The 12,905-nt window shown below is 37.5% G+C and overlaps 1 protein-coding gene across 4 annotated transcripts in view; it reads left to right on the top strand.

Annotated features, from left to right (window-relative positions):
* LOC117402560 (protein TANC1-like) overlaps positions 1–12,905 on the top strand; it is a 115,343-nt gene that overhangs the window by 33,812 nt on the left and 68,626 nt on the right. For all 4 annotated transcript variants that reach the window (XM_034003859.3, XM_059032327.1, XM_034003850.3 and 1 more), the window contains 3 exons: positions 915–989; positions 2,252–2,461; positions 12,725–12,829. In XM_034003859.3, the coding sequence (XP_033859750.3) occupies positions 926–989; positions 2,252–2,461; positions 12,725–12,829 (379 nt within the window). In that variant the 5' untranslated portion in view covers positions 915–925. The remainder of the gene's footprint in view (positions 1–914; positions 990–2,251; positions 2,462–12,724; positions 12,830–12,905) is intronic.

Raw genomic sequence — 12,905 nt, 5'->3', positions numbered from 1 at the left:
AGTATAACCATAGGGAAAGCATCGGAAAAGTGCAAAAATACTGTGCTAAGCTTTTAGAAGGGCGTATTTTATGATGTTGTCTACAGCATAGTGCTCTGGATTCCTCCACTTTGCTGAGGTAGTGAATTCCTTATGTTTGGGGTAGATACAGTAATGACTTTTTGATTAATTCTAAACAGTTCACACTCATTGTGCAGCCAAGTTCTTACACCACCGCTCGGCATGTTTACATTGAAAAATTATGGAGAAATATCCAGATGTATTAATGGGCAAGTTGGAATAAGTCTAAATGGCTTTTTATAACATGAACAAGACTGTATTGCAACTATTCAGTTTGATTCATATGCCCAGCTACACTATGCCTCTCGCACTGAAGGAGTCTGAATTCAGTAGAAAAGAACATTCTGATCAGTCTTTGGAAAATTGTGATTGTTTTTACTCCACACCAGCTGTTGCTACAGTAATTGGCAAACTAACAGGTGGCCTTGTCAGAATTGAATGGGGTGTAAATTGATTAAACCATTTTTTAATATTTTATAAAGCAGCATGGAATTACTGTAATTTACCTGGTGGCAAACATGCCTTTATGACAGGTGTAAAAAAAGAAGCTCAAACTGTGATAGAAATAATGTTTTGTTTTTTTAATCCCTCAATATGAATGGGATTTTCAGTGAGAAGATATTCACAATCTGCTGTAGCTGCTCAGGTTATGCGTTTTATAAAGGACAGCAGTCTGGATTAAACAATAAATACTGTAAGGATAATTGGATCCCTGAGCCCTACTGTATGACTGGGATTGTACCACCAATGTTTCTAAAAGTCTGACTGTGCCGTTGACTGGCAGCAGGTGTATTGTGGTCATTTGTGTTGGAAGTCAGTCATTAACTTTTTTTTATTATTTGTATATTTTTTAGATGGACGTAAAATGGAGCAACAAAGAGACAATCCATTACAACCCTCTGACTTTGGACAACCAAGGCAAAGACTAGGTGAGCAGCACAGTGTATTTATTCATGTTACTGTACCAATGCTCAGGAATGGTGCAATAAGCTTTAAATGTGTTTTATATTTAAAACATGAGTTTGCTGGTACCGTGATTAATCTGCCTGCATGCTGCAATAATGCATGTTGTTTCTGTGTCCGTGTTAGTCTGCCGTCATTGTAAATTACACCAAAGCACATGTAATAAACAGTGTAATGTTGTGCTTGGTTTAAAAAAAAAAAAAGGAATAAAAAACAAACCTGAAATTGAATAAAATAAATGGTGAAAGGCCCTGGCAGTTCCGGGTAATGTATTTTGTGAATTATAGCAATGGTTTATTCACCTGCACTGCTTTCTTCCTACACAACAATTGCGTGATGCCTAAGAGAATGTCTTGATTCAGCTGCTGTCTAAAATGACTTATGAGATACATTTCTGTGGCCATAAGCTGCCTTTCCTGATAGAGTGCATATACGTTTCAGTGTGTTGTGCAAGATGAGATTCTCCTGGCGCTGAACACATTGAGAGAAATCTAATTCAGTCATCCTCCTTTTAGTTTTTCTTTGGTTCGCTTATTTAATTGAAGGCATTTCATAAAGAAATGTGATGAAACAGTCAGATATTAATCATACTATGGTCCTCACAAAATAGCAGTGGGATGATGTCACCTTCTTGCAATCAGTCTGCATTAAGACATGTGTCTAGTACATTTGAATTTGGAATGTTTTTGAGCATCTCAATCCTTTTTAGATTTGAGATATTTTGTTTTGAAATCGTCACAGTTAATGTGTTATTACAGGTGAAGTGCTTAAAATACCTTCCAAAAAAGAAACAAAAAAGGTACTAAGAGAAATGCTCAGCATGCTGGCTTTTAAACCCAACTCAAGCAGGCTTCCAAATGTTATAATTTCAACAATTAGATACAAATCTACATAATACTAGATTGACCTTTTCCCAGTACATACCATCATTTAGAATTATAATTGCTAACCTGTAATCTCGCTATCTGTTTAACTACATATTGTTGATTTCCACAGAGCTATTAGATGGTTAAGCAAAAACACACTTCACTTAATATATTATCAGTTTACAAAGTGACATAATCTAGAAAAGATCATATTAACCAGCAGAACCAGTAGTACAACCTGTAGTTCATGTCAAAACTGGATCAATCCGCTATTGATAGTTAATGTAATACAATACAAGATGCATGCATTGACATTGCCAGAAATGACCTGCACAGAAATGATACTCTTGTATTATTTTCAGCTGGAGAATTCTACCCATACAGCGCTCAGAGAAGAGGGACAGCTCCCGGGGCTGGGTACCCCCCTGATTTCTGCACCGGTCCACTGCCTGTCCCAGAGGAAGTGTACAGATTGAGCCTGTCCAAGGGGGTGTCCATGTCGCTCCCTTCCTCGCCCCTGTTACCTCGCCAGTCCTACATGATGCACTCGCGGTCCAGTAAGAGATCTCCAGGTAATCATCACCTCTAGCATTGTGTCTAAACTAAGAAACACGGTTACAGGACTCTCCTGAGCTGAGTAACTGAAGAGCAGTTGTTCCAGTCACATGATCTTGCACTGGAGGAGCACATCTCAAAAATGCCAGTGTGGGCTCTGTATATGTGAGACAAGGGAGTAGAATGTGATACAGAAGAACCTGCTTTAGTGACCACAATGATGATGTGTTTAGGTCTGTCACTTTAAAGCACCTGTGTATACACAGACCATCTGCCTACTACTAGAAAAGCTTTTTTTTTTAAATGTTTGGTAAGTTTGTTGTCAAAAATTTGGAAGCAGCCACTTTATGGCTTGGAACTTGGTTTCAAGAGACAAGGTTTCAGGCCACTGCATGGGACACCAGGAGAGACTTGGGGTTTGATGTAGCAAAGTTGCCCCAGACAAGGTCTCCCAGTCTCCTGGAACCAGGTTTCAAGCTGCCGTTCCTGAAAAAGTGGCTTAACATTTTGTATTTGAAGAGCCTGTCTACGAGAAACCAAAAGGTTTGCGTCTACTCACACCGGATGTTTATTTTGTTGTTGACTGTTGATGTTGACTCCTGGTATGACACAGCCAGTTGCTAAAAGCGTGTGTATAAATAGCACCCTGGCTAAATTAATTGGCTTTTTAATGCGGTGAACATCACTGACAACAAAAAACCTAACAGCTGTGCAAACTTTAAGGCAATGAGTTGTATTTCGACTTCTTTTTACCTGAAGCACTGCTTTCTTAAAACATAGCAAAGGGGATAGAATCATTAAAACAGTTACTGTAATTGATTTCAGAGGAGACAACCACTAGTGATAAAAATCAAAGAGACTGCAACTCTGGCTTGATATTTGATTAACAAAAAAAAAAAACATGGTTATGTGTTTGTACACACACCTGCATACATACATTTACACAAATGATGACTAAGCCATGCACACAAACAGGAGGTAAGTCTGTCTCATGCTGAGTAACAAAACAGAATACATGTTTGATGCTGGGAAAATATTTGTGAAGAGAGAAAAAGTAATCAAAGGATCTGTGGAGATTTTGTTCAGAGAAAACCAGAGGTCTTCTGATTAGCATAGGTCAGATAAAATGAGATGCAAAAAAGGTGAAACTTTGTTTAGTTTTTTAATGTGATAAGTGGTTAGTGACCCTGCGTGTTCTTGTATTGTTAGGATATTACGTTTGATGGCATTACTCAAAGAGCATCAGTTGTAATTGAATAATTCTACACTGGCCTTTGTCACAACTCTGAACAATCGTGTGTTCTGTACTGTGTTTTTCAAATAACAAGTGCAGTACAATATCCTGTTTTATTCACGGCCTGCACATGATCATAGTCTCACATTTGTTCTACTGTTTGTTGTGTAACATTAGCCAAGCTAATGTAATGGTCCTGTAAATCTAAAATGAATGGGTTTATTAAATAAAACAGACATATAGAACCAAACATGTTCAGCTTACTTTTTCAACCTAATTTACTGGGACATTCATGGCATTTTGTTTTAGCACAGACCAACTCTTTTACATTTCTTTGTTTTCATTTCTGTACATTTAATTGAGAATCTTGCAAAATAAATGTACAGTCCCCATTCTGCCAAGATTGTGATATCCCTGTACATTTCCTTGGTTTAGATTTTTTCATTGTGCTGTAAAAGAAGTCTTTGTCAGACTTTCAACATGCTGACACTGCTGACAACTACACAAAGCTAAACACAACATTTATTTATTTTCTTCCTTAATTATTTAACATTGCTGTTGGGAGTCTTATAACTGTATTAATGCGAATCAGTATCTCTGTTACAGCTGTCAACACTGGTGCAATGTATTGGAGTTGAAACTTCTACTGTATTGTGTTCTCTTACTCAGATGTTTAAATGGGTAATTGTATGTAAAAATAATGTGATGTCTGTATAATGTATAATGTGATATCTTGTAACAATTGTAAGTCGCCCTGGATAAGGGCGTCTGCTAAGAAATAAATAATAATAATAATAATAATAATAATAATAATGTGGTAGTTGGAAGCTTTAGATAAGAAGCCTTGCTCTACATTTCAACTTATAAGGAGTATAATGACATTTTAGGGAAAAAAATGGTAGTCACCTCCATAATGTTTCATAACTGGTTGTGCGCAACAAAGAATTTCCTTATAATGAGCACACGCTATACAATAGATTGCCATGGTTCAGTAAATAAAACAACAAAACATAGTCAGAGGATTTCTAGAGTGTTTTTTAAGTTTTTTTTTTTTCTTCAGATTTTCAACCAAATTCTGTAATGTTTCCTGAAAATATGGAAATTCTTTGTTATGAGTAAAAAAAATAAAACTTAATCTCCTAAAAACCCACTTTTTTATTGAATACTTGTCAGGTACAGTAACCCGGTCTGAGTGGGAAACAACACCAAATCTACTGAAGTGTTTAACTATTCTGTGTGATTAACAGTAGCAGCTTGCATTCTAGTGGTGGGAATTGCACAGTACAGTATTGTAGGCCTATTTACTCTAAAATGGATGTCAAAATGAACAGGACAGTAGGGCTGCAGATCATGCTGGTAAAGTTCTCTGTGGGCCTTTGGGATAATAATAAATTGGAATTTCAATAAGTATTTGCAGTTGATGTTGGACAGACCATTGTGGTTCTTGTCTTTCCTGTCCTGTTCCAGGGTTTGGAATAGCTGCAGGATCCATGGCCAGTAGTTTTCACTTTCCACTGTACACTTTGCTTATCATTAGCCAGCCATAAACATGGTGACTGGGGTCTGTATTATTTATTTCTACTATCACTTGAGGTTACCTACTTCTTCCATTGTGAAGATAAATCTACCCATGCAGCATGTTCTTGAGACCTGTCAACTCAATACATGTCCCAAACAGGGGATTTAAATTCATAACCTCTTGGATGTGGTGAGCCAACAAACAAGCTTGTTAGATTTTATTTACATGTGTTTTCCGTAATGATGGCTTATTAGATACTTTTTAACAGGTTTAGATTGACACTGAAGTATTGAAATCTGTATTGGTCTTATGATCAGCTTGGTTGTTTCCAGCGATTTGTGACAAAGCAGCGAGCAAATACAAAGTGGCAGTTTATTTTCGAGTTACATTTTAACTAATGAATGCAGTCACAGATTGTGCAGAGAATCCTGAACTTTTGATGCCTCATTGCTCCTGATATCACTTTTTAGTTGTGTATTGTAAATTGCCCAAAGCACCCTCATTGGCATTTACAATAGCTTGCTTCTGTTCGCCCTTTATTATTGTTTTTTCCTGCCTTCAGAGCTTCTCGTGGGAACCATTGAAAACTGAGACAGCACAGTCTGGAGGATTTGGTCTGTACAGTATGACATTATTTCAGCCCTGTTGGGGCTATTGCTGTTCACACTACAGGTCAGCTAACTGATCTTGAAATGATCCAATATCAATCTTTTGGAGGTCAGTTTCTTTCAGAAACGTTAAATTAATGTAGGTATGCTTTTCTCCTTAATAAGGGGGGAGGGGGTGGGGGGGCAGTTTATGATACTAGCCTTTTTTTCATTTGATAAATACATTTTTAAATAAATGACTGTGTATGGCATGGATTGTGCATGTACAAATAAGCCAAACTAAAAACGTTTTAAACAAATTTCATCATGGCTCACAGAACTTACTAATCTGTTTTTGAGAATAACACTTACAAACCTTAACCATAGAATACATAGGTGCACTAAAAAGAAAATATATTGTCTAATTTATATTTCTTTCTTTATTTTTCTTTTAAATATTTACAAGAATATGAAAAACTTTAGGTTTTTGCATCTATGAGCAGTGAACACAGTGCTGGAGTGCTAATTCCACAGAACAGACCTTTACTGAAAACTATTTTAATTACAGGTACTCCTCTGCAGTATGTGCATTACAATGATAAATTGTATGCCCAGCAAGTATCGAAAGGTTGATTTTCCACATTCATTATTTGGCTAAAGCTGCAGTTTCATAGACTCAAGATGGCAATGTTGTTGACTTATAACACCGGAGGAATTCAAGTTAAATTAACTGGAGGATGAGACAGCAAATCTATAATTTCACAAAGTTCCACAACTCTTAGCTGCACATTACAAAGAGTTCTTATGTTGCGTGTTGACATACTTAGCTGTCATATTGAAGTATTTAATATTACAGTGTAGCTCTTATCACAAGTTGGTAAATCATACAGTAGTTCTCCAATTCACGATTCAGTTCACACAGAGTTCAAAAGAAGATGTATTAGTGCATGAACATCTCATTCTCAAATGATCAGGAAGGATGGATCAGTTGGGGTACACAGGGGGCCTGTTTCTGCTTTTCTGTGATACATTTACCTCATTATCTTCTCTGGGGTCCCAGTGAATATCAACTTAAACACTGTAAAACCCAGGAAAGATGCCAGGCAAAGCAACTTCAGCAGAAAACTGTGCGGTTTACTTGCAGTGGTATTTTAACTTATTGATCCTGCTAGACTCTAGGTCGAGATGGATAGGATGTTGCCTATTTTCCACTACTTTTCAGAAAAACATCTTGTTTTTATGGCTTTTTATTTGGTTCCTAATATAGTATTGTATGTACCCCTAATTGTGTGAACCTTATTTAGTAATTTGGAAAGATAAGTAGGCGAGAACATTGCTTTAAATTATCCACAGAATTTAAAGACGTAGTAATCAACATTGCTGGGCATACAGTAAGCATGGAACGGAGAACCATTCTACAGTAATATTTAACAAATAAAAGACCTGGCAGGTCAAATGTGTTGCTTCAAAACCTTTCTGCAGTGATTTTTCTGTAGTCTTACATTTTAAAAGTCTTGCTTTTCCTGTATGAAGTAGGCACCTCTCTCGGCTGTGGGCACTGCATTGCAGAGACAATGAAATAGCTAGCAAGACAGGACATATGTGGTTTATTTCCATAAGACTACACATTGAGGGCACGTAATGACCATTACTAATGGGGAGATTGGTCACCGTCAGTGGAACGGGGGACCAAGGCACATTTCAGAGGGACCACAGCAGACATGGCTTTGCTTTGTTTTGTCAACAGAGAGTTGTTTGTTCAAGCAACTTTCACAAGGCTCCATTTCTATGCATTTCCATTAAAGATCATGCAGATTGTCTTTGAAACTGAAATCTGTCATTGGGAATCAATATACCACAAGGAGTAAGTCGAGCAACTTTGAAATCACCCTACAGTACATGTCACTTTTTTAAAAGTTCTCTCTACAAAAGAACATTATGTTTGCATCCAATATCTTAAGTAAGCCGGAATAGAAGAAATAGGTCCATGAATTATTTACTAAATATTGAATACATGTTTATTTGTGTATGCTTCTGAGGTGTCTGCTAAACAGTTCACTGGTATCTGTTTTCACTTCAAAGTGGTTGGCATTTCAGTCAGGCAGAGGCAAAGGCACTTGATATTTTTTTCCAGATGTATTTGAAGGTTCAGTGGTTGAACCTGATTTGAAAATATCGTGTTTACATTTTAATGAATTGTATAGTAATGCTGAAATGTGTGTTTTTCTGCAGAGGGTACAAGCTCCAAATATTATCCACTTTAAAGTATACGCAGCAGCTTGCAAACATTTGTTTTACTTTTGATTTAGGCAGATTGAATTTCTTCAAAGTTCAGTTTTCCCAGGATGTCTGGTAACCCTAATATCAGTTATGCAGCCTACAATGTTTAGCTAGCAGAATATACAATAGAAAATAATCTTAACACAGAAATACTGGAGAATTGTCAAAAGGTAATGCTGTTCCAAACAGAGTTAAAACTAAAGTGATTAAGAATGTCAAAACCAGAAGGAAATTGGCTAAAAGTGTAACGTGGATTACTCTAGGGTTTAGAGATGTAGCCATGAAATTGATATGAACGTGAATCAGAGAGTTTAATTAGCAATGTGATTAATTAGAATGAATCCTTTTGTCTGCCTTTTCTTTGTACAGAAATTGCATACATGAGTGGAATTTAATAGTCTTTCTCGTCTGGTGTTATTGGTCGCTCCTAATCCGTATGTAAAAATCCGTATATAGAGATAGCACCTCTTTTGTTCACATGTATAATTTGTAGACTGCCTGACTATTACAATCTGGGGTGTTTACACATGAAAGCCCCCTTTTTTCTCTGGTAAAGAATAGAAATTAATATAGACAAATAGAGAAAAAAAGAACAGCGCTTGGAACCATTCATAATGATTAAATGCAAACATCATAAAAAGGTAATGAGTGGTAAATCAATAAATAAATCAATAAATAAGCCCAAATGGCACCTGTCCTTGAAATTTGAACCCCCACCACCAACCCAAAGTATAGAAGCTTTTCACCGTACTGTACCTTTAAGAGTTACTACAAACTGACATATTTAATAATTTACAGCAAACACATATTAAAATGAGGTAACCGCTGGGACAAAAGGCATTTGAATTATATGTATGTCTTTTGTGTAGCGAAAACGGCGTCTTGAGGAAAGCTTGCAGAGACTTGGTGTTTGCCAGCTGCATCATATAATGTTTCACCATAATCAGGTAACAATTCCTTCTTTAGTTTTTTGTCAGTGGCTCAACCGCTCCCTTGCCCAGCACACCTGGGATTTGAAGTGATGGGAGAGAGAAGCAACAGCAGAAGGAGGGGTTGGCGGGGTCTAAACCAGACCCAAGAATGTGGATTAATATACATGACTTGCTCTGCATTGTGATGTAAGCACTGCAGGTAGCACCGGTAATGCTCCGTTACATTGACTGCCTGTGGGACCCGAAGTCAGATTTTCCTTTTCTGTTTTCCAATATTGCCTGAAAACCTGAGTTCCCAAAGGGTTAATTAGACATCAGAACAACATTCTGTTCCTAAGTAATCGGTTTTGTTTCCATATCTGCTGTGTGGGCTGGATAACCCATTCCACAAGGAGTTTCGTTCCAACTTAACCTTTCATGTTACAAGCTGAATTATAAACTCATGTTCCAAGAATAGAAAGCAGGGCTTTGTTTTACATAGAGGATGGTGCATATAAAAAGGAAAGAATTATTAGAAGAGCCTGAAGACTTTTTGGTTGAGGAATGCTTGGGCATGCCACCAACTGCCTTCCTGGTGTTCTTTGATGTGTTTAAAGAAAAGAAAAAAATGCATTCTTTTGCTCACATGCCCCATCCTGTAAAGGTTACATATACTGTACAGCATAAGCATTCAGTAGGTTCTTTCTAACATACTTAGACTCTACTGTACATCTTGACCTTTGCATTGTTACATTTTTTTTGCATACCTTATACAGTACTACAGGTCTGCTGACTGTTAAGACTGCAAGTGTATCATTGCATTACAGATCTTCTCTCATGTGCCTGCTCATCACAGACTGTTGACCGCCTCTGTATTTCACCAGCTCTGTGTGTCACTAAGTCCAGACAGGGTCAAAGGCTTTTGTAATTGCATTTTGACTATAAAATGTGTGTTATGCAACCACCAATGGGTGAACTGGGTGTACAGTATGTGTGTACTTTTATGCAGAAGCAAAAAATATATTTTGCAGCACATGTAACACATCGCTTTTTATAGTATCATATCCCATTTTATAGTATCATATCCCATTATGCTCTCCAGCGACCCCTGCTGGGAGGTGTTTTGTAATTCTCTTTGCCCGTAGCTACAGTGTTTTCCTGCTCTGGATTCTGAGAATCCACTCTGCTGGACAGGGCTCATGATCCACCTGGCCTGCACATTCTGCCTTCTGGAACACCCCTGTGTCGTGACTCGCTAGTTCAGATCCCAGGATAGAGGAATCACTTTCAAATGTCTGATACAGAGAGTCAATTCACAAGGGTATAACTGTACCCAGCCACCATGCTTTCCCCTGGAGGCGAGGACCAGGTTGTTCAGTTTAGATAACAAGTCCACCTCTCTTAACGACCATGTAATTTAGCACAATTGGCACCTTTGCATGCAGTGTTGATAAGAAAGGACAAGGGTTTGATTGGCACCATGCAGTGAACTGCTCGTTGCCCCTGCTGGGCTCTCAAAGGCAGGCCTGAGGCAAGGACCAGTCCTCCAGTCTGTTCCATGAGCACTGAAATTCATCATGAAAATTTAACAATGTCTTTCCAGACTCTGCTATCCATCTTGGGGAAAATGACAACCTGGTGTCTAGAACAGTCAATGAAGCACTTTTAAATGAAGTTACATTAACTTGTAATAGTATCTGTAAATTTGCATTACGAGCAGGTGAATGAAGACACCATTGCCATTTGTATTGGCTCCCAGCTTCTCTTTGAAGAGATTAGTGCTGGGTAATATTTTTGGAAAAGCTCCCAGGTATCTGACTCAATGATTATTGTTCATAAGCATTATTCATTGTGATCTTCTCAGTAAACAAGTTACTTTTGCCTGAGGATGAAAAAGCAGTAGGGCACATATCTTTAAAGCCTCTTGACCAGTGTGTGGAAAGTTGGGTTGCGTGTTAATGAGTTTTATGATTGTAATGCATGCTGACTTCTCAGATGAGTGTATTATGATAGGTAGCTCGCAGTCTGTGTCTTCTAGTGTATTTACACTTACAACTTGGACCTGAGCTGACTTAATAGCTAAAAAGAAACATCTGCAGCTTTGAATTGTGTACATTCTCCCCCAGAACTCACGTTTATTTACCATATACTAACAGTGCATCACAGTATTATCGGTGATACAATTTAAAAAATAAAGCCAGGGACAGCTGCAATTACACTACAAAAAAAAACAAGACCTAAGCCGCCTCAAAGCTTAAAAGTGGCTAGTGTAAACAGAGTATGTGTTGACTTGTTGAGTCTTCAGTGTATGAGTGGCATAATTGGAATTTTCTTAAATGGCCTATGCCTTGTGTATCAAAATAAAAAAATATATATTTTCCAATTATATTGCAGTTTATTTTACATGCAATGACTTTTTTGAAACCTAGATGCTACAGCAGGTGTAACGACACATCTCTGTATGTATTTGGGATACAATACAAACAGAAGAGCAGTAATAATATATCTTTCTCCAGATTAGAACCAGTGAGTTGAGTTTTACATTTCAGATAAAATGGCCTATAGAGGGCAGTAGAGATCAAGTTTTTGCTCAATGTTCAGAATGTCATACAGTATGTACTAATTTGTGGAGGCTAAGTGGCTAAATCAAGGGAATAGTGGATACTGTGATCTCTAATTTCTGTATACACCAAATCACGTTAAACCCACACTCCAGTGTGTTTTTTTTTCCAAACAGTACACTACTTTATTTCCATTCAAAATGTGGATACATTAACTACTATGGTACATGTAGCTACACTACAGTTACCATTTACTAACATGTAGGGTATTACATGGATATTACTATGGAATTCCATACATTAACAATATGTATATAAAAAAATCAAAAATCTTTAATCCCAGTATAAAAACAAAGGAGCAGCGAATAGATAAACAAACTTGAGGCCCATTTTCATAACATATTTTAGTTTTTATAATTATTAAAATCTGTTACTTTTTTATATACAAGAAGATTAATGGATATTTTACTTGGAAACTGTTTTATAATAAACCATTATTATACAAGTACTGTCGGGTACTTTGGGTTTCGAAACACTGTAGGAATGCAATGTACTGTCCCGTCTTAGTCTTAGTTGAATGTCCCTATTACAATAGCCTGTTACAAGAGAAAACAGCATACTGTAGTAGACCTTTCTTTTAAAGCAGACCGCAGGACTGTGACCTGAGGATGAATGAGAAGGAGTAGCACACAGCAGCTCTGTGCACAGATACAGTTGCTAAGGAAAAATATCTGCATTCAAAGTACGTGTCACGAGTTGGATAAAATACCCCCATATAGATGGTTGTTAAGCTGCAGCAGCATTGAGCAGTGTGTTAATGCCACAGGCTGTCTGTTTATAATCACTGTCCACCAAGTAGAGATCTAGGGAAAACTAAAGTGATTCGACGCCAAAGCAAACTATCCAGTGGAGCAAGAGCTGCTAAAGATATGAGCTAGCTGTTTGCATACATTGGAATAAGTCTGCAAAAAGTTCTCAAGAAACAAATTACTCTGGTTTCCTTCCACAGTTTACATTCCAAAAGCGTTCCTCTGTGGGCTATGCAGACCTGCTGAAAAATCAATTCCCAGCTTGGGAACAGGGTTTCATGCTTCTGAACCAGCGCAGTCTCCGCAAGGAGATTCAAATTCCTGATCTTAAATCCCATCTGGAAAAACTTAATACACAAATAATTTTTTCTCACTGCAGGTCCGATCAGGAAGCCAAAGTATGTAGAAAGCCCCAGAGTTCCCGGGGATGCAGTTGTTACGGCACTAAGAAAAGTGTCGGAGATGAAGCAGCCTCCCCAGAATGGTAAGAACAGTATTTATTTTATTTTGTAAATTGTTTTCCTTTTATTGTTGTTATTGTTAAGAGTAGCTTTGCAGGT

This window comes from Acipenser ruthenus, chromosome 10, assembly GCF_902713425.1.
Source record: "Acipenser ruthenus chromosome 10, fAciRut3.2 maternal haplotype, whole genome shotgun sequence".
Classification (NCBI taxonomy): Eukaryota; Metazoa; Chordata; class Actinopteri; order Acipenseriformes; family Acipenseridae; genus Acipenser; species Acipenser ruthenus.
Note: the sequence above shows the minus strand (reverse complement) of the source record. Positions and strands in the feature narration are given on the sequence as shown.